Genomic DNA, 21096 nt, shown 5'->3' on the forward strand with positions numbered 1-21096 from the left:
TCGGGGCTTGCATAGTAGGCTGAGAAGTGCGTTCTGGCTACTAGGTACGACATTATATATATATATATATATATATATATATATATATATATATATATATATATATATATATATATATATATATATATATATATATATGAGAGAATGAGGTTACATAGTTATAAATTGCTCTGATAACTGCTCCCATTTATATCCACCTAACATCAGAAAATGGAGAAACAACGACGTTTCAGTGTGTCGTTGACCATTGTCGTGTGATAAGAGCTGCCTCGTATACACCAACACACCTTTGACATTTTCCTTAATGTTTATATTCTTCACAATATTGAGTTCAAGGTGCAGCCGCCTTCCCAGTCATGTCACCCATAAGGCCTGCGCCTGCACGCCTGCCTGCTTGTTCCCGCCTCGCTCCTTCCCTTCCTCCACCTCTTGGAGCTAATGACGCTGTCTTGTTCACTCTCGCTCTTTACCAGATATCTTTACAAACCTTCATATTTAGAGATTAAAACACTTAATTTACATTCTCGAGGACTGAAGAGACAGGGAGTCATGTGACTGAAGCATAACAAAGCGGAACATGAATATGGTTTGAAATATATCAACACAAATCGGATCAATGGATAAGTAGAATTTAGGAAACAGGGTGGTTGATTTATGGAACAAATTACCACCGGGTAACACATAATAGACGTGGGAACGCTGCAGTGTTTCAAGTGCAGTTTAGACCTGAATAAGAACGAGTTTGGGTGGATATATATGCTTCGTATGGGCCAACTGGCGTCTGGTAATTGGCTTGATTATGTTGTGTTCGTGTGCCCCTTGTCTTCCCTCCTCCCATTATCAACTCGCTGCTCTATCACCCATCTAAACCTTACATTTGTAATATAATCCTTTACCATGAACTGATTCCCCTTTTCTATCAGATGGGTTGCTTCTCCCCTCTTCCTTCCTTCTCTCTCACTTGCGTCCCCTTTTCCTCCCTTCTACCATTGTAATTCCTTTGCCTAGACCACCTCCAGCTTACTCTTGAGCTTCCAACCGCTGTTGGAAGCTCTTCTCCTGAGAACGAGAAGTTGGAACTTCTCCTTCTCATTTACTGGCGGGGAAAATGTTGTCGCGTATATTTCCTGGAACCCAACCAAATGGGACTTAAACTGGGAGTAACGAGCTTTTTGAACTGTGGTGGTGTTATTAATGGTCGTTCACACCCACTCTAGTAAATTATATTACCTCCTCGCCTCGCGCTCTCGCTCTCCAGCGGCCGGGACGGAGGAAAGGAAGGAGGAGGTCCACCTGCACCTCTGCACCGCCTCGCCCACAACCACACCGACATCACGACCTCCACCACAAATTTCCATTATTCACAAAGTGGAGCCATGAAAAATGGGCCCTGCTTGATGGGGTTCTGGGAGTTGTTCTACTCCAAGCCAGGCCCGAGACCAGGCTTGACTTGTGAGAGTTTGGTTGATACCTGGTTGATGGGGTTCTGGGAGTTGTTCTACTCCACCCCTCACTCCGCGCACACTCCACCCCTCACTCCGCGCACACTCCACCCCTCACTCCGCGCACACTCCACCTCCATATGTTGTCTTACCTCATCTTGCGATGTTTCACATCGTTCTGATTTTCTTGCTTTCTTGATTTTCCGATACGTTACAACTAGTCTCAGAGCTGAGAGGTATGAGATACGAGGAAAGGCTATGGGAATTAAATTTCACGTCCCTCGAAGACATGAGTTAGGGAAGACATGATCACCACCTACAAAATTCTCAGAAATTGATAGGGTGGATAAATAAAAATATTTAGCATGGGTGGAACATTAAGAAGGAGACACAGGTGGAAACTTGGTACTAAAATGATCTAGAGACATTATAAATATTTGATTGTTAGGGCAGTTAACAATTGAAATTGCATTAGGCAGTGATGTGGTGGAGGGAGACTCAATACACTCAGGCAGACTCAGACTCAATTCAAATGTTGATGTGAAAGTGCCCAATAGACTTAGGAACCTGTACACCAGTTTACTGTACAGTTGAGAGATGGTTGTCTGTTCAGAGGCGGGACCGCAGAGCCGAAGCTCAACCGTCGCAAGCACAACTAGGCGGTAACACAGCCCGTTCAACAAAGCAACACAGTCTTATGCAAATATCAACACAAGGGAGACCGAGGAGGCTGACAAACTGGGGGAGTATCCGGTACACGCTTACCCTCTATCTCTGCCCTTCCCCCAGCCTCAACGACCCCCCCCCCCCCCGCTCCACCATCTTCCCAGCCCCCCACCACCACGCACCCAGCCCCCCATCACCCCCCCCTCACCTGATGACGCAAAAGTGACGCAAGCAGTGACTAGAGGAATGAACAACCGCGCTCCACACCACAACAACCTTGCTTGTGTCGCCTCAACACGGCGCATAACCTTGCCCGCCGCCGCCACCCCAGTTACCGCCGCGCCCCGCCCAACACTTCCCCCTCACACATGTATTACAAACATACCTACAAATACTATAGGAAATATACACTGCCACCAGCCCCCGCCCCCACACCGCCCACCTGCCTCAGCCCCCACACCGCCCACCTGCCTCAGCCCACACACCGCCCACCTGCCTCAGCCCACACACCGCCCACCTGCCTCAGCCCACACACCGCCCACCTGCCTCAGCCCACACACCGCCCACCTGCCTCAGCCCACACACCGCCCACCTGCCTCAGCCCACACACCGCCCACCTGCCTCAGCCCACACACCGCCCACCTGCCTCAGCCCACACACCGCCCACCTGCCTCAGCCCACACACCGCCCACCTGCCTCAGCCCACACACCGCCCACCTGCCTCAGCCCACACACCGCCCACCTGCCTCAGCCCACACACCGCCCACCTGCCTCAGCCCACACACCGCCCACCTGCCACAGCCCACACACCGCCCACCTGCCACAGCCCACACACCGCCCACCTGCCACAGCCCACACACCGCCCACCTGCCACAGCCCACACACCGCCCACCTGCCACAGCCCACACACCGCCCACCTGCCACAGCCCACACACCGCCCACCTGCCACAGCCCACACACCGCCCACCTGCCACAGCCCACACACCGCCCACCTGCCACAGCCCACACACCGCCCACCTGCCTCAGCCCACACACCGCCCACCTGCCTCAGCCCACACACCGCCCACCTGCCTCAGCCCACACACCGCCCACCTGCCTCAACCCACACACCGCCCACCTGCCTCAACCCACACACCGCCCACCTGCCTCAGCCCACACCAGTACTAAAATAGCAGCAGTAATTATGCAGGAAGGGGGGGCGGCGACCCTGTGCCGCTAATGGTCCCCGGGACGTACTGCTGCTCCGCGGACCTTCCCCTGCACCACCAACACTTACCATCACCTGAGGGACGTTCTCACCACACCTGTGTTGCCTTGTTGATGCTCGAGTGTGTTGCTGTTGTGTTGCTCGAGTGTGTTGCTGTTGGCTTGTTGATGCTCGGGTGTGTTGCTGTTGTGTTGCTCGAGTGTGTTGCTGTTGGCTTGTTGATGCTCGAGTGTGTTGCTGTTGGCTTGTTGATGCTCGAGTGTGTTGCTGTTGGCTTGTTGATGCTCGAGTGTGTTGCTGTTGGCTTGCCAGTCCTTGCGATGGGCTGGGGGAGGTTAGGCCCCCAGCCCCCCCCCCCAGGATATCACAGACAATGATAATGAAGCATATCACTGGTTCTATTCTGCATTTTCTTCCATATCGTTCACTACAGTACGTTGTTATTTTACTGTGTAGGTTTGGTACTTGGCCCTTCAGTATCTTCCATGTGTATATTATTTGGTATCTCTCTCGTCTCCTTTCTAGAGATTACATTTGGAGAGCTTTGAGACGATCCCAATAATTTAGGTGCTTTATCTCGTCTATGCGTGCCGTATATGTTCTCTGTATTCCCTCTATTTCAGCAATCTCTCCTGCTCTGAAGGGGGAAGTGAGTACTGAGCAGTACTCAAGACGGGACAACACAAGTGACTTGAAGAGTACAACCATTGTGATGGGATCCCTGGATTTGAAAGTTTTCGTAATCCATCCTATCATTTTTCTGGCTGTCGCAATATTTGCTTGGTTATGCTCCTTAAACGTTAGGTCGTTAGACATTATAATTCGCAGATCCTTTACATGCTGTTTTCCTTCCATGGGCAGATTTTTATGGTGTTTTGTACCCTGTATTATGTTTAAGATCCTTATTTTTACCGTACCTGAGTACCTGGAATTTATCACTGTTATTTTCATCATTTATCATGTTATTTTCTGCTGCCCAGCCAGTAACTTTATTGATATCTGCTTGTAGTTTATCGATGTCTTCAACATTAGTAATTTTCATGCTGTTTTTTTTTTGTTATCTGCAAATGATGATACACAGCTGTGATTGTCTTTTTTATCTATATCTGATATGAGAATAAGGAACAGCAGTGGTGCAAGGACTGTACCTTGAGGTACAGAGCTTTTAACTGCGCTTGGACTATTTTATATGGTTGACTGTCACTGTGTTCTGTTCCACAGAAGACAGAGTATCCAGCGTCCTACTTTACCAGTTATCCCCATTGACTTCATTTTGTGTGCTATCACGCCATGGTCACATTTATCGAATGCCTTTGCGAAGTCCGTGTATACCACACCTGCATTCTGTTTTTCTTCTAATGCCTCAGTAATTTTGTCATAATGGTCAAGTAGCTGTGAGAGGCATGATCTTCCTGCTCTAAATCCATGTTGGCCTGGGTTGTGTAGGACATTGGTCTCCATGTTGGCCTGGGTTGTGTAGGACATTGGTCTCCAAGAAACAAGTAACCTTACTCCTGATCACTCTCTCAAATACTTTTATGTTATTATATTATAGACCAGTTAGTGCAACTGGTCTATAATTCTTTGCCAATGCTTTGCTCCCTCCCTTGTGTAGAGGGGCTATGTCTGCTACTTTAAGTGCATCTGGTATCTCCCCCGTGTCCAAGCTCTTCCTCCACACTATACTGAGTGCCTGTGCTACTGGCACTTTGCATTTCTTTATAAATATTGAATTCCATGGTTATGGACCCGGAGCCGAGTCGAGGTTATCAAATTCTCGTTCAAAATCTGTCACGTTCGTGTTGATATCAGTTATATTTACAGGGGTTTAGATATCACGCATAAAAAAGTTGTCCGGATCTTCCACTTTCATGCTGTGTATCGGGGTGAGTATGCCCACATGTCCTCATACTGCTTTTTTACGATTTCACTAATTTCTTTGTCATCCTCAGTGTATGAACCTTCACTAGTACGAATAGGTCCAATACTGGCAGTGGTTTTTCTTTTGGATTTTGCGTATGTGAAGAAATATTCTGGGTTTTCTTCACGTATGCAAAAACCATGAGTAGAGGGAGCATGGCGCGCTCTCCTGTTAATGCCCTCCTCTCTTCTTTGTAGGAAAAGTCGTGTCTGCTTAAGCATTTCCGTCATTTTTTTCCTTCTTTTATAGTGTCGTCTGTGTTCGCTTTCTACGTTGAACCTCTTTCTGGCTTTCCTCAAAGGAACATGTTTCAGACAAGCTTTAAATGTATCAGAAGTCAGTTTCATTTCTTGTCTAGGATTTGTATTACTTAGAACAGTTTCCCATTGAATGTTTATAAGTTCCCTGTTAATTTTTTCCAGTCTATTATTTTATTATTAAAATTTAATTTATTGAATAACCGCTCTCGCTTGATCATTCTTTTAGGTCTATTACAAGTATTAATGTTAGTTTGCATTTCAATGAGCTTGTGGTCTGAGTATGTGGTATCTGATATCGCAATGTCCCTGATTATGTCTTCATTGTTCTTAAAGACCAGATCTAGAATATTTTCATTTCTCGTTGGCTCTGATATCTGCTGGTTGAGTGAAAATTTGTCAGAGAATCTAAGCAGTTCTCTAATCTGTGGTTGGTTAGGTCCCGATAGATTTCCTGGTATAATATTATTGTTTGCTATTTTCCACCTGAGACTAGGCAAGTTGAAGTCACCTAGGAAGATAATATCAGGTATCGGGTTTGCCAGATTATAAAAATTATTCTCTACTTTATTTATCCGTTTTGTGAATTCCTCGGCCGTTGCTTCTGGCGGTTTTTATATTATAATAACTAAGTTTATTTTATCTATTTCTACTCCCAGAATGTCTACCACCTCATTTGTAGAGTTAAGGAGCTCCGAGCATACAAGGTCTTCCCTTATATACAAACCCACTCCTCCATGTGACCTATTTACCCTATCACACCTGTATGGATTATATCCTGGTATCCAGATCTAACCGTCCAACAATTCCCCTACATGGGTTTCTGTGAAAGCTCCAAATACTGCATTTGACTCAGTGAGGAGACCTATTTATGAAAGGTATTTTTAAGGTATTTTTTTTTACTGTTTTTAGTCCACATTTTCCGAGATAGAACACGCATACAAATGCCTCACATCCACAGGAAGAAAGGCAGGCGTTTCACAAGCCTCACGGGACTGTCCTCTGCGTCGATGGTGCAAGTAATCTTCCCACAACCAGAAACTATAGTCTTCCAAGGTAGGGCAGGGGCAGGGGCAGGACAGGCCAGGGGCAGGACAGGCCGAGGGCAGGACAGGCCGAGGGCAGGACAGGCCGAGGGCAGGACAGGCCGAGGGCAGGGCAGGCCGAGGGCAGGACAGGCCGAGGGCAGGACAGGCCGAGGGCAGGACAGGCCGAGGGCAGGACAGGCCGAGGGCAGGACAGGCCGAGGGCAGGGCAGGCCGAGGGCAGGACAGGCCGAGGGCAGGGCAGGCCGAGGGCAGGACAGGGCTTGTGACCTGCCTCACAGGAGGGCTGGTTATCAACGAGCTCTGCCCACCTACCTCACCCCAGCACAGTTTAGCCAACACAAGCTATATTTTAACACATTGTTTGCCCAGTGCTACGAGAACTACCTGGGTGTGTTTATGTATCAAGCTTCACCCCAGAACCCTGTTTACACCCCGCCACACCTGCAATGCACGCCAGCACACCGTAGTTGTAAACATCACTGCACCTCACAGTAGACCCCAGCTCCTTGTTTACACACGCTGTGTACTCGTCGCACTGTGCATCACGGCCTTGCTTTCACAATATGCTACGTCCTTAGTGCCTGTATACAGCCAGGCTTCTGGCCCAGAAGAAAGCAACCCGAGAAAACTTAATCGGTAATTGGCCATTAAGAGGATGTTGTAAACAACGTTGATATATTTGGCTCCCCGAGCGATGCCACTGTGCTTCAGACGTTAATGGTCCCGGGACCCAAAATAACGGCTGTGCCCCAACGGCAGCCAATAACGGCTGTGCCCCAACGGCAGCCAATGACGGCTGTGCCCCAACGGCAGCCAATGACGGCTGTGCCCCAACGGCAGCCAATGACGGCTGTGCCCCAACGGCAGCCAATGACGGCTGTGCCCCAACGGCAGCCAATGACGGCTGTGCCCCAACGGCAGCCAATGACGGCTGTGCCCCAACGGCAGCCAATGACGGCTGTGCCCCAACGGCAGCCAATGACGGCTGTGCCCCAACGGCAGCCAATGACGGCTGTGCCCCAACGGCAGCCAATGACGGCTGTGCCCCAACGGCAGCCAATGACGGCTGTGCCCCAACGGCAGCCAATGACGGCTGTGCCCCAACGGCAGCCAATGACGGCTGTGCCCCAACGGCAGCCAATGACGGCTGTGCCCCAACGGCAGCCAATGACGGCTGTGCCCCAACGGCAGCCAATGACGGCTGTGCCCCAACGGCAGCCAATGACGGCTGTGCCCCAACGGCAGCCAATGACGGCTGTGCCCCAACGGCAGCCAATGACGGCTGTGCCCCAACGGCAGCCAATGACGGCTGTGCCCCAACGGCAGCCAATGACGGCTGTGCCCCAACGGCAGCCAATGACGGCTGTGCCCCAACGGCAGCCAATGACGGCTGTGCCCCAACGGCAGCCAATGACGGCTGTGCCCCAACGGCAGCCAATGACGGCTGTGCCCCAACGGCAGCCAATGACGGCTGTGCCCCAACGGCAGCCAATAACGGCTGTGCCCCAACGGCAGCCAATAACGGCTGTGCCCCAACGGCAGCCAATAACGGCTGTGCCCCAACGGCAGCCAATAACGGCTGTGCCCCAACGGCAGCCAATAACGGCTGTGCCCCAACGGCAGCCAATAACGGCTGTGCCCCAACGGCAGCCAATAACGGCTGTGCCCCAACGGCAGCCAATAACGGCTGTGCCCCAACGGCAGCCAATAACGGCTGTGCCCCAACGGCAGCCAATAACGGCTGTGCCCCAACGGCAGCCAATAACGGCTGTGCCCCAACGGCAGCCAATAACGGCTGTGCCCCAACGGCAGCCAATAACGGCTGTGCCCCAACGGCAGCCAATAACGGCTGTGCCCCAACGGCAGCCAATAACGGCTGTGCCCCAACGGCAGCCAATAACGGCTGTGCCCCAACGGCAGCCAATAACGGCTGTGCCCCAACGGCAGCCAATAACGGCTGTGCCCCAACGGCAGCCAATAACGGCTGTGCCCCAACGGCAGCCAATAACGGCTGTGCCCCAACGGCAGCCAATAACGGCTGTGCCCCAACGGCAGCCAATAACGGCTGTGCCCCAACGGCAGCCAATAACGGCTGTGCCCCAACGGCAGCCAATAACGGCTGTGCCCCAACGGCAGCCAATAACGGCTGTGCCCCAACGGCAGCCAATAACGGCTGTGCCCCAACGGCAGCCAATAACGGCTGTGCCCCAACGGCAGCCAATAACGGCTGTGCCCCAACGGCAGCCAATAACGGCAGCCAATAACGGCTGTGCCCCAACGGCAGCCAATAACGGCAGCCAATAACGGCTGTGCCCCAACGGCAGCCAATAACGGCTGTGCCCCAACGGCAGCCAATAACGGCTGTGCCCCAACGGCAGCCAATAACGGCTGTGCCCCAACGGCAGCCAATAACGGCTGTGCCCCAACGGCAGCCAATAACGGCTGTGCCCCAACGGCAGCCAATAACGGCTGTGCCCCAACGGCAGCCAATAACGGCTGTGCCCCAACGGCAGCCAATAACGGCTGTGCCCCAACGGCAGCCAATAACGGCTGTGCCCCAACGGCAGCCAATAACGGCTGTGCCCCAACGGCAGCCAATAACGGCTGTGCCCCAACGGCAGCCAATAACGGCTGTGCCCCAACGGCAGCCAATAACGGCTGTGCCCCAACGGCAGCCAATAACGGCTGTGCCCCAACGGCAGCCAATAACGGCTGTGCCCCAACGGCAGCCAATAACGGCTGTGCCCCAACGGCAGCCAATAACGGCTGTGCCCCAACGGCAGCCAATAACGGCTGTGCCCCAACGGCAGCCAATAACGGCTGTGCCCCAACGGCAGCCAATAACGGCTGTGCACCAACGGCAGCCAATAACGGCTGTGCACCAACGGCAGCCAATAACGGCTGTGCCCCAACGGCAGCCAATAACGGCTGTGCCCCAACGGCAGCCAATGACGGCTGTGCCCCAACGGCAGCCAATAACGGCTGTGCCCCAACGGCAGCCAATAACGGCTGTGCCCCAACGGCAGCCAATGACGGCTGTGCCCCAACGGCAGCCAATGACGGCTGTGCCCCAACGGCAGCCAATGACGGCTGTGCCCCAACGGCAGCCAATAACGGCTGTGCCCCAACGGCAGCCAATGACGGCTGTGCCCCAACGGCAGCCAATGACGGCTGTGCCCCAACGGCAGCCAATGACGGCTGTGCCCCAACGGCAGCCAATAACGGCTGTGCCCCAACGGCAGCCAATAACGGCTGTGCCCCAACGGCAGCCAATAACGGCTGTGCCCCAACGGCAGCCAATGACGGCTGTGCCCCAACGGCAGCCAATAACGGCTGTGCCCCAACGGCAGCCAATGACGGCTGTGCCCCAACGGCAGCCAATGACGGCTGTGCCCCAACGGCAGCCAATAACGGCTGTGCCCCAACGGCAGCCAATAACGGCTGTGCACCAGCACCGAAAAATTATTATATTATATATTATATATATATATATATATATATATATATATATATATATATATATATATATATATATATATATATATATATATATATATTATATGACTAGTAAAGGGCTGCGGCGAGGTGGTGGTGGTCCTGGTTCCCGCGAGACACACGCACACACTAACGTGACTCAGGAATCTGTACACCCGTTGACTGACAGTTGAGAGGCGGGACCAAAGAGCTGAAGCTCAACCCCCGCAAACACAACTAGTTATCACCACCGGCAGGTGAAGGCTTAACCTATTGCCTTTATACCATCTGTTGTTTATTATCGTGTCTTATGTTATGTCTTGTCCTAGAACTGTCAGAATTGTTAACATGAGACAGCAACTAAGATTACCTTCTATTTATAAGAGTTCTACTTAATGCTCTGTTTTGTTTCAGTGTCAGACCACGGAGGAAGAATTGTAAACAGGAATTTCCTTAAGTACTTTCGTATATTAATATATCTTCTGATTCCTTCTGAAGATGGAGATGGATGAAGGTGGATGAAGATGGTTTCAATTCTTCCTCCGTGGTCGACTGCCACATTTTTCATCACGTGATAATTTTCGTGATTTACACAAACTGTTTTGTGCCAAAATTTTGAAAAATAATGCCCCCCCCCCCAGCTCTATTTAAATTAAAATGAGATCCATTCTAAATTCTGACTGTTCACTCAATCCGTCACAAAAACCTGCTAACAGTGTGTGGCTCCGTTTAATTTTTATTTATTTATATATACAACAGTATAGACATTGATATATACAATCTTGTACAGCCACTAGCACGCATAGTGTTTCTGGAAGACGGAAGCCTGACTCAAGGATGCCACAGACACCACACTGTATCCGTGGAGGTGGGGCAGGGGGGGGGGGACCCATGATAGACACCCCCCCCCACAACAGCCACCACTCCCCCACAACAGTCATCACTCCCCCACAACAGCCACCACCCCCCCCCCCACAACAGTGTATCAATCTCTGGTTAAATACCTGAGTGTGTTGTGTGTCCGGAGGCGGCTGCTCCCACATTTACCTGGAAAACAGAAGCACAGATGAGAGCCGTGCGGGAGAGTCCCTTACTACACCATAATTACACCAATAAGTTACATCTACATTATAAAGATTTTAATAATTATACATACTCTCCTTGTAATTTATTATTGGTTTAACTTTTAGTAATATAACAGTTATTAACCTAAGTTTAGATAATTACTTACCTTTATTATCCTCTTTATTATAGGCTCTATTATATATACCAACTTATTAATCAAGATTGCCCCCCCCCCGCACAGAAAGGGGGGAACTTGCGTGCGTGTGTGTACTCACCTAGTTGTGCTTGCGGGGGTTGAGCTCTGGCTCTTTGGTCCCGTCTCTCAACCGTCAATCAACAGGTGTACAGATTCCTGAGCCTATTGGGCTCTATCATATCTACATTTGAAATTGTGTATGGAGTCAGCCTCCACCACATCACTGCCTAATGCATTCCATTTGTCAACCACTCTGACACTAAAAAAGTTCTTTCTAATATCTCTGTGGCTCATTTGGGCACTCAGTTTCCACCTGTGTCCCCTTGTGCATGTGCCCCTTGTGTTTAATAGCCTGTCTTTATCAACCCTATCAATTCCCTTCAGAATCTTGAATGTGGTGATCATGTCCCCCCTAACTCTTCTGTCTTCCAGCGAAGTGAGGTTTAATTCCCGTAGTCTCTCCTCGTAGCTCATACTTCTCAGCCCGGATACTAGTCTGGTGGCAAACCTTTGAACCTTTTCCAGTTTAGTCTTATCCTTGACTAGATATGGACTCCATGCTGGGGCTGCATACTCCAGGATTGACCTGACATGTGGTATACAAAGTTCTGAATGATTTTTTACACAAGTTTCTGAATGCCGTTCGTATGTTGGCCAGCCTGGCATATGCCGCTGATGTTATCCTCTTGATATGTGCTGCAGGAGACAGGTCTGGCGTGATATCAACCCCCAAGTCTCTTTCTTTCTCTGACTCCTGAAGAATTTCTTCTCCCAGATGATACCTTGTATCTGGCCTCCTGCTCCCTACACCTATCTTCATTACATTACATTTGGTTGGGTTAAACTCTAACAACCATTTGTTCGACCATTCCTTCAGCTTGTCTAGGTCTTCTTGAAGCCTCAAACAGTCCTCTTCTGTCTTAATCCTTCTCATAATTTTGGCATCGTCCGGAAACATTGAGAGAAATGAATCGATACCCTCCGGGAGATCATTTACATATATCAGAAACAAGATAGGACCGAGTACAGAGTCCTGTGGGACTTCACTGGTGACTTCACGCCAATCGGAGGTCTCACCCCTCACCGTAACTCTGCTTCCTATTGCTTAGGTACTCCCTTATCCACTGGAGCACCTTACCAGCTACAACTGCCTGTCTCTCCAGCTTATGTACCAGCCTCTTATGCGATACTGTGTCAAAGGCTTTCCGACAATCCAAGAAAATGCAGTCCGCCCAGCCCTCTCTTTCTTGCTTAATCTTTGTCACCTGGTCGTAGAATTCTATTAAGCCAATCAGGCAAGATTTACCCTCCCTGAACCCATGTTGGCGATTTGTCACGAAGTCCCTTCTCTCCAGATGCGTTACCAAGTTTTTCCTCACGATCTTCTCCATCATCCTGCATGGCATACAAGTCAAGGATACTGGCCTGTAGTTCAGTGCCTCTTGCCTGTCGCCCTTTTTGTATATTGGGACCACATTCGCCGTCTTCCATATTTCTGGTAGGTCTCCCGTCTCCAGTGACTTACTATACACTATGGAGAGTGGCAAGCAAAGTACCTCTGCACACTCTTTCAGTACCCATGGTGAGATCCCGTCTGGACCAACAGCCTTTCGTACATCCAGATCCAGCAGGCGTCTCTTGACCTCCACTCACGTAATTTCGAACTCTTCCAAGGCCGCCTGGTTTACCTCCCTTTCTCCTATCACAGTGACCTCACCTTGTTCTATTGTGAAGACCTCCTGGAACCTCTTGTTGAGCTCTTCACACACCTCTTTGTCACTCTGTATGCCTGTCTTCGCCTGTTCTAAGTTTCAATACCTGTTCTTTCACTGTTTTCCTTCTGATGTGACTGTGGAGTAGCTTTGGTTCGGTCTTGGCTTTGTTTGCTATATCATTTTCAAAACTTTTCTCTGCTTCTCTTCTCACCCTTACGTACTCATTCCTGGTTCTCTGGTATCTCTCTCTGCTTTCTGGTGTTCTGTTATTCCGGAAGTTCCTCCACGCCCTTTTGTTCAGTTTCTTCGCTTCCATACATGCCCTATTATACCATGGATTCTTCTGTTGCTTCTCGGATTTTTCCCTTTGGGCCAGGATGAACCTGTTTACTGCATCCTGACACTTTTGAGTAACAGTCCATCATACCCTGTACAGACTTATCTCTGAGGTAAGGTCCCAAGGTATTCGTCCCAAGGTATTTCCCTTAGGAAACTTCTCATCTGTTCATAATTCCCTTTCGGTATGCCAGCCTTTTGATTCCTAGTTCGTTTTGGGGGGGGGAGATAATTCCTAGCTCTACCAGGTACTCAAAGTTCAATACACTGTGGTCACTCATTCCCAAGGGTGCTTCCATCTTAACTTCCCTTATATCCCACTCGTGCGTGTGTGTGTGTGTGTGTGTGTGTGTGTGTGTGTGTGTGTGTGTGTGTGTGTGTGTGTGTGTATTCACCTAGTTGTGCTTGCGGGGGTTGAGCACTGCTCTTTCGGCCCGCCTCTCAACTGTCAATCAATCAACTGTTACTAACTACTATTTTTTTTTTCGACACCCCCAGGAAGCAGCCCGTAACAGCTGTCTAACTCCCAGGTACCTATTTACTGCTAGGTAACAGGAGCATTAGGGTGAAAAAAACTCTGCTCATTGTTTCTCGCCGGCGCCGGGAATCGAACCCCGGGCCACCGGATTACGTGTAAAGCGTGCTGTCAACTCTGCCACCGGTGTGTGTGTGTGTGTGTGTGTGTGTGTGTGTGTGTGTGTGTGTGTTTCTAGCGAAATAGTTTCTGTGTGTGGCTCAGTTTTGATTCCCTCTTTGAGACTACATTTCAAATTGTCCCTAACATATATGGCTACTCCCCCTCCTCATCTAATATATCTATCGTGTGAAATTGTATACATTCGCATATTTGATATTTAGCTAATCGTTCTGTTTTCTATATACATGTTTCGGTAAGTGCAATAATATGTATTTTTCTGTGCAGACAAGAGCATTAAAATAATTTATTTTCTTTCTTAGACTCCTACTGTTCGTATAATGTACCCTAAGTGTATTGTTATTTTGAGGCACTTCTCCTTCCCTTATTTTTTTGCCAATTTGTTTTCCCCACCAATACATACTTTTATTGCCTTCTTTCTCCATATCAATTCCCATATCTACTAACAGTTTAAACCCAAACAAACCTCTCCTACTACAGGTTCCAACCAGTTGACACCACCACCCCAGCCCTAGAGAGATGCACCCCATCCCGAGCATACATGGCATTTTTTCCATAGAAGTGTTCCCAGTTATCAATGATTGATATTGCATTTGATTTACAATATTTGCCGGTCAGTAACTGACACCTTGTGCCCTCGACAACCAGTCATTTCCAAATCCATATCTTGGAAGAATGCCACATATGATCGAGATTCCTCCCTTGCTCCTAACTAATTATATAGCTGTCTTAAACCTCTGTATCAGCTCCTCACTCCAAACTCGTCCATCATTTTCACCGGCACTGATATGTTTTTTTTTTACCATTTCCAGCCATAATATCATTCACGTTGTTTACAATATCACCAATTCCTGCTCCCGGATAGCAAACCCTTGCCTGTTCCTACTCTCTCTGACACAAAAAGCCTTATCCAAAAACCTCACCTGGGAAGTACTGCTGCACAATGACGGCCCCTTTCAAAGCTGGAGAAATTGCTGACCTGGAGAGCGTGCAGAGATCCTTTACAGCTAGAATCCACTCTGTAAAACATCTAAACTACTGGGACCGACTAAAGAGCCTAAATCTTCATTCCCTTGAGCGCAGGCGGGAGAGATACATAATAATCTATACGTGGAAAATAATTGAGGGGCTGGTCCCAAACCTGCACACAGAAATAACACCACATGAGACCAGACGGCATGGCAGGATGTGCAGAATACCCCCGTTGAAGAGCAGAGGTGCAACAGGTACTCTGAGAGAGAACTATCAACATCAGAAGCCCGAGACGCTTCCACTACACATAAGGGGCATAACTGGAAGACCCCTCACAGTGCTCAAGAGAACTGGATAAGCACCTCCAAAGGATACCTGATCAACCAGGCTTTGATTCATACGTCAGGCTGCGAGCAGCCGCGTCCAACAGCCTGGTTGACCAGTCCAGCAACCAGGAGGCCTGGTCAACGACCGGGCCGCGGGGACACTAAGCCCCGGAAGCACCTCAAGGTAACCTCACCTGGGAATCACCAACAACCAAAATTCGTTTATCTACTTCCTTTACCAGACGGAACCTGTTTGGAGGCGGAGGTAAAAAAAAGATCTACACACTAGCTCTCACTCCCCCGTAGTCAGTGACAGGTGCGCATGCGTACGCAACCCATCCTCCGAATTGACAGTAAGGTTTAATACAAAGTGTAATAAGTTCCTTTCCTGACTGTTAGGAATAGTACTTAATTACACTTACTTGTGCTGTTACATTTACCTCCCCATATTCGGAGGATGGGCTGGCGTACCACATGCAAGTATTTCCATGATTGTGCTCATCGAGGTTAACAACAGCTCATAGCAATATCCCTGCCAAAAAAAAAAAAAAAAAAAAAAACTCGTACACTGTACTTTGTAAGTCATTAGTAGCTTAGCGCAATGACAGTTATCCTCTTTGTCGTACCTTGCTTAACACTAATGTTTATACAATGTATATGATTGAAACACTTCTCCTAACACATTAGTGAACGACTCCACACTCCCCCCCTCCCACCTCCTTCAGGCTCACCCGTGGCCTCTGGTGCCACTGGACACACACCCCCTTCCCACATCAGACATCCCTTCCCCCCCCCCCCCCAACTCCAGTTGAATCAACAGAAACCGAAAATGAACATAAAAAAAAAAGAGTGCTTCAAGGTCATGTACTCTAACATAGATGGGATTACAAGCAAGGCAAGTGAACTTAGGGGAAAGAACACAAGAAGTAAACCCGGATGTAATTGGACTCACAGAAAGAAAACTGTCAGGAATCATAATGAATGCAGTGTTTCCCCAGGACTACACTGTAATAAGGAAAGAGAGGGAAGGCAGGGGAGGAGGCAGAGTGGCTCTACTGATGAGAAAGGAATGGAGTTTCGAGGAGATGGTTATCCCGGGCTGCGGAGGGTTCAGAGACATCATAACAGGCACCATGACGATGGGAGGACCAAGAGTAGTAGTAGCAGTGATATACAACCCACCACCAAATGACAGAAGACCCAGGCAAGAGTATGACAGAAACAACATGGAAGTTAACACTATCACTGAGAGAGCAGCCGCTGCTGCCTGTAGAAATCGATCCCATCTGCTCATAATGGGAGACTTTAATCATGGAAGGATAGACTGGGAAAACAAGGAACCACATGGAGGTGAGGAAACATGGAGAGCAAAACTGTTGGAGGTGGCGACTAGAAACTTTTAAAGTCAGCATGTCAAGGGTCCCATGAGAAAGAGGCAATGATGATCTGGCAAGACTCTACCTAGTTATCACTGAACGATTCAGACAAAAGGAAAATCGGCCTTGAAGCCCCCGTGCGAATGAGTGATCACAGTGTACTGTTGTTTGAGTATCCGGTCGAAGAAGGGTTAATGTACTGAAGGAAGGGACCAGAAAGCAAGAGGCCGGCATTCAGGAAGGGAACCTATGAGAAGATGAGAAAATTCCTAACTGAAATAGCTTTGGAAACAGAGCTCAGAGGACAGACGGTTCAAGACATGATGGACTACATCACATAGAAGTGTACGGAGGCAGCAGACAAGTTCGTCCCAGTCCAAAAGGAAAACAATGAAATGCAGATGAGAAACGCATTGTTTAATCAGAGTTGCAAGCTACCAAATCAAGTACAAGGGCGTGGAGAAACTCTAGAAACAAGAGAACACTAGAGAGCAGAGAAAAATTACTAGAGTGCCAGGAATGAATACGTCAGGGTGAAAAGAGAGGTAGAGAGGCAATATGAAAATGACATAGCGAGCAAGGCAAAGACTCAACCCCAAACTGCTGCATAGTCACATCAGGTGGAAAACAACAGTGAAGGAACAGATAATGAAACTGAGGATAGGGGCAAAAAAAATCACTACAAACGACAAGGAAGTGTGCAAGGAACTCAATAAGAAATTCCAGAAAGTCTTCATCTCAGAGCAAGGAGAAGTCCCAGAGATAAGGGAGGGAACATCAATCCAGACACCACTAGAGGAGTTTGTGATTACCAGTGGGGAGGTGAGGAAGCATCTGCTAGATTTGGACGTGACAAAGGCTATAGGCCCGGATAGAATATCACCATGGATTCTAGAGGAGGAGCAGAAGCTCTGTGCCTGCCACTCTCCATGGTGTACAACAAGTCACTGGTAACAAGTGAACTGCCAAAAATTTGGAAGACGGCCAATGTAGTCCCAATATACAAGAAGGGTGATAGGCAGGAGGCACTGAACTACAGGCCAGTGTCCCTAACTTGCATTCCATGCAAGATGATGGAAAAGATTGTGCGAAAAAAGCTAGTGGAACATCTGGAGCGGAAGAACTTTTTAACATCATCAGCCTGGGTTCAGAGATGGCAAATCATGCCTAACAGGATTAATTGAGTTCCATGACCAGGCAACAAAATCAGGCAAGAGAGAGAGGGCTGGGCAGATTGCATATTTCTGGACTGCCAGAAAGCCTTTGACACAGTACCACATAAGAGACTAGTGCACAAACTGGAGATGCAGGCAGGGGTGAAAGGGAAGGTACTTCACTGGATAAGAGTACCTAAGCAACAAGACACAGCGAGTCACCGTGAGGGGTGAGGTCTGAGTGGCGGGGAGTCACCAGTGGAGTCCCACAGGGATCAGTCCTTGGACCTATACTGTTTCTGATATACGTAAATGATCTGACTCGTTCCTCTCTATGTTTGCTGATGATGCAAAAATTATGAAGAGGATCAGGACAGGAGGATGGTATGAGGCTACAAGATGACCTAGACAAACAGAAGGAATGGTCCGAAAAGTGGCTACTAAAGTTCAACCCAAGTAAATGTAAGGCAATGAAACTAGGCCAGTCACTGGATACCGAATGGGAGATGAAGTCCTTCACGAAACGGACAGAGAAAGATCTGAGAGTTGATATCACGCCAAACATGTTTCCCGAAGCCCACATCAAAAGAATAACATCAGCGGCCTATGCGAGGCTGCCTAACATCAGAACTGCTTTCAGAAACCTGTGTAAGGAATCCTTCAGAACCTTGCATACCATATATGTAAGGCCAATCCTGGAGTATGGAGCCCGTATCTAGTCAAACACAAGACGAAGCTGGAAAATGTTCAGAGGTATGCCACTAGGTTAGTCCCAGAACTAAGAGGCATGAGTTATGAGGACAGACTACGTGAACTGCACCTCACGTCGCTGGAAGACAGAATAGCTAGGCGAGACATGATCACCACATACAAAATTCTCAGGGGAATTGACAGGGTGGACAATGATGGAGTATTTAACACGGGTGGCACACGCAGAAGGGGACACAGGTGGAAGCTGAGTACCGAAATGAGCCAGAGACATTAGAAAGAACTTTTTCAATGTCAGTAGTTAGTAAATGGAATGCACTAAGAAGTGATGTGGTGGAGGCTGCCTCCATACACAGTTTCAAATGTAGATATGACAGAGCCCAATAGGCTCAGGAATCTGTACATCAGTTGATTGACGGTTGAGAGTCGGGACCAAAGAGCCAGAGCTCAACCCCCGCAAGCACAATTAGGGGAGTACAATTAGTTGAGTACACACACACACACACCCACACACCCACCCACACCCCCACCCACCCACCCGTGGCCTCGAGTGCGCTTTGCCACATATCTCTCACACCTGTCAATTACCCTTAATAATTTCTTGGTTATAATCCACCCCCCCTTCTTCGGCTTCCATCCTCTTTCAACAACCTTTGTTGTGAATCTTTTATTAATTCTGTTGTGTGTATTTTATGGTGCAGAGATCGTTATGTCCGACCTGCTTACTTGAAGGTCTTACGGAAGTGTACATTCTGTCTTAATGTCTGTCTACCCTCCTGCTTGACGGGGTTCTGGGAGTTGTTCTACTCCAAGCCCAGCCTGAGGCCAGGCTCTTACTTGTGAGAGCTTGGTCCACCAGGCTGTTGCTTGGAGCAGCCAGCCCTGAAGCATGTTCAGGTCTTCCCGTCATCTCCGGCAGCCTTCCTATATTCTTATCTTCAGCTTTGCGTCATGTGAGACCGTATTTCCTCGGCCAGACCACTGGCATGGGCTGCTAGCAGTAAGCATCCCAATACCAACCCGAACGGCCCTCTTCTTGTTGCAGCTCTCGACTAACTTCTCTCTCTGGCCCTTCCTGTCTTTAAGGTATTCCTTACTTAACTCAAACTATACCTAGTTGATGGGGTTCTGGGAGTTCTTTTACTCCCCAAGCCCGGCCCGAGGCCAGGCTGGACTTGTCAGAGTTTGGTCCACCAGGCTGTTGCTTGGAGCGGCCCGCAGGCCCACATACCCACCACAGCCCGGTTGGTCCAGCACTTCTTGAAGAAAACAATCTAGTTTTCTCTTGAAGATGTCCACGGTTGTTCCGGCAATATTTCTTATGCTTGCTGGGAGGGTGTTGAACAACCGCGGACCTCTGATGTTTATATAGTATTCACTGGTTCTATTCCGCATTTTCTTCCATATCGTTCACTCCAGTATGTTGTTTATTTTACTGTGTAGATTTGGTACTTGGCCCTCCAGTATTTTCCACGTGTATATTATTTTATCTCTCTCGTCTCCTTTCTAGCGAGTACATTTGGAGAGATTTGAGACGATCCCAATAATTTAGGTGCTTTATCGCGTCTATGTATGCCGTATATGTTCTCTGTATTCCCTCTATTTCAGCAATCTCTCCTGCTCTGAAGGGGGAAGCGAGTACTGAGCAGTACTCAAGACGGGACAGTAGAAGTGATTTGTATAGTACAACCATTGTGATGGGATCCCTGGATTTGAAATTTCTTGTAATCCATCCCATCATTTTTCTGGCTGACGCAATATTTGCTTGGTTATGCTCCCTAAACGTTAGGTCGTCAGACATCATTATTCCCAAACCCTTTACATGCTGCTTTCCTACTATGGGTACATTTGATTGTGTTTTGTACCCTGTATTATGTTTAAGGTCCATATTTTTACCGTGCCTGAGTACCTGGAATTTATCACTGCTAAACATGTTATTTTCTGCTGCCCAGTCGAAATCTCGATTAATATCTGCGTGTAGTTTTTCAATGTCTTCAGCAGAGGTAATTTTTATGTTGATTTTTGTATCATCTGCAAAGGATGATACAAAGCTGTAACTTTATATGGTTGACTGTCACTATGTGTTCTGTTTGACAGAAAACTGAGTATCCAGCGTCCTACTTTACCAGTTATTCCCATTGACCTCATTGTGTGCGCTATCACTCCATGGTCACATTTTTCAAATGCCTTTAGGAAGTCTGTGTATACCACATCAACATTCTGTTTTTCTTCTAATGCCTCAGCGACTTTGTCGTAGTGGTTAAGTAGCTGTGAGAGGCATGATCTTCCCGCTTTAAATCCATGTTGGCCTGGGTTGTGGAGGTCACGCATTAAAAAGTTGTCCGAATCTTCAACTTTCATGCTGTTCAACGAGCGCTAAACATGTCCTCATACAGCTTTGGATTTCACTAATTTTCCTCATCCTCCCCAATCCTCATTTGGATTTCACTAATTTCTTTGCCATCCTCAGTGTATGAACCTTCATGCACTGTTTTTAATTTTGATTTAGCATATGTGAAGAGAACGGAAAATGGAAAAATAACAAATTTAAAAATGGAAACCATATATAAAACGGAA

At 48.3% G+C, this 21096-nt stretch overlaps 1 protein-coding gene across 2 annotated transcripts in view; it reads right to left on the reverse strand.

Moving 5' to 3' along the window:
* Positions 1-21096, reverse strand: part of numb (NUMB endocytic adaptor protein) — a 586620-nt gene that overhangs the window by 446192 nt on the left and 119332 nt on the right. Inside the window, exon 1 of one of the 2 annotated variants that reach the window (XM_045760090.2) lies at positions 11021-11063. The exons of the other annotated variant lie outside the window; for it this stretch is intronic. Coding sequence (XP_045616046.2) covers positions 11021-11059 — 39 coding nt within the window. The 5' untranslated portion in view covers positions 11060-11063. Of the gene's footprint in view, positions 1-11020; positions 11064-21096 lie in introns of those variants that run through there. 2 annotated transcript variants of the gene reach the window in all.

This window comes from Procambarus clarkii, chromosome 66 (genome assembly GCF_040958095.1).
Source record: "Procambarus clarkii isolate CNS0578487 chromosome 66, FALCON_Pclarkii_2.0, whole genome shotgun sequence".
In the NCBI taxonomy this organism is placed as follows: Eukaryota; Metazoa; Arthropoda; class Malacostraca; order Decapoda; family Cambaridae; genus Procambarus; species Procambarus clarkii.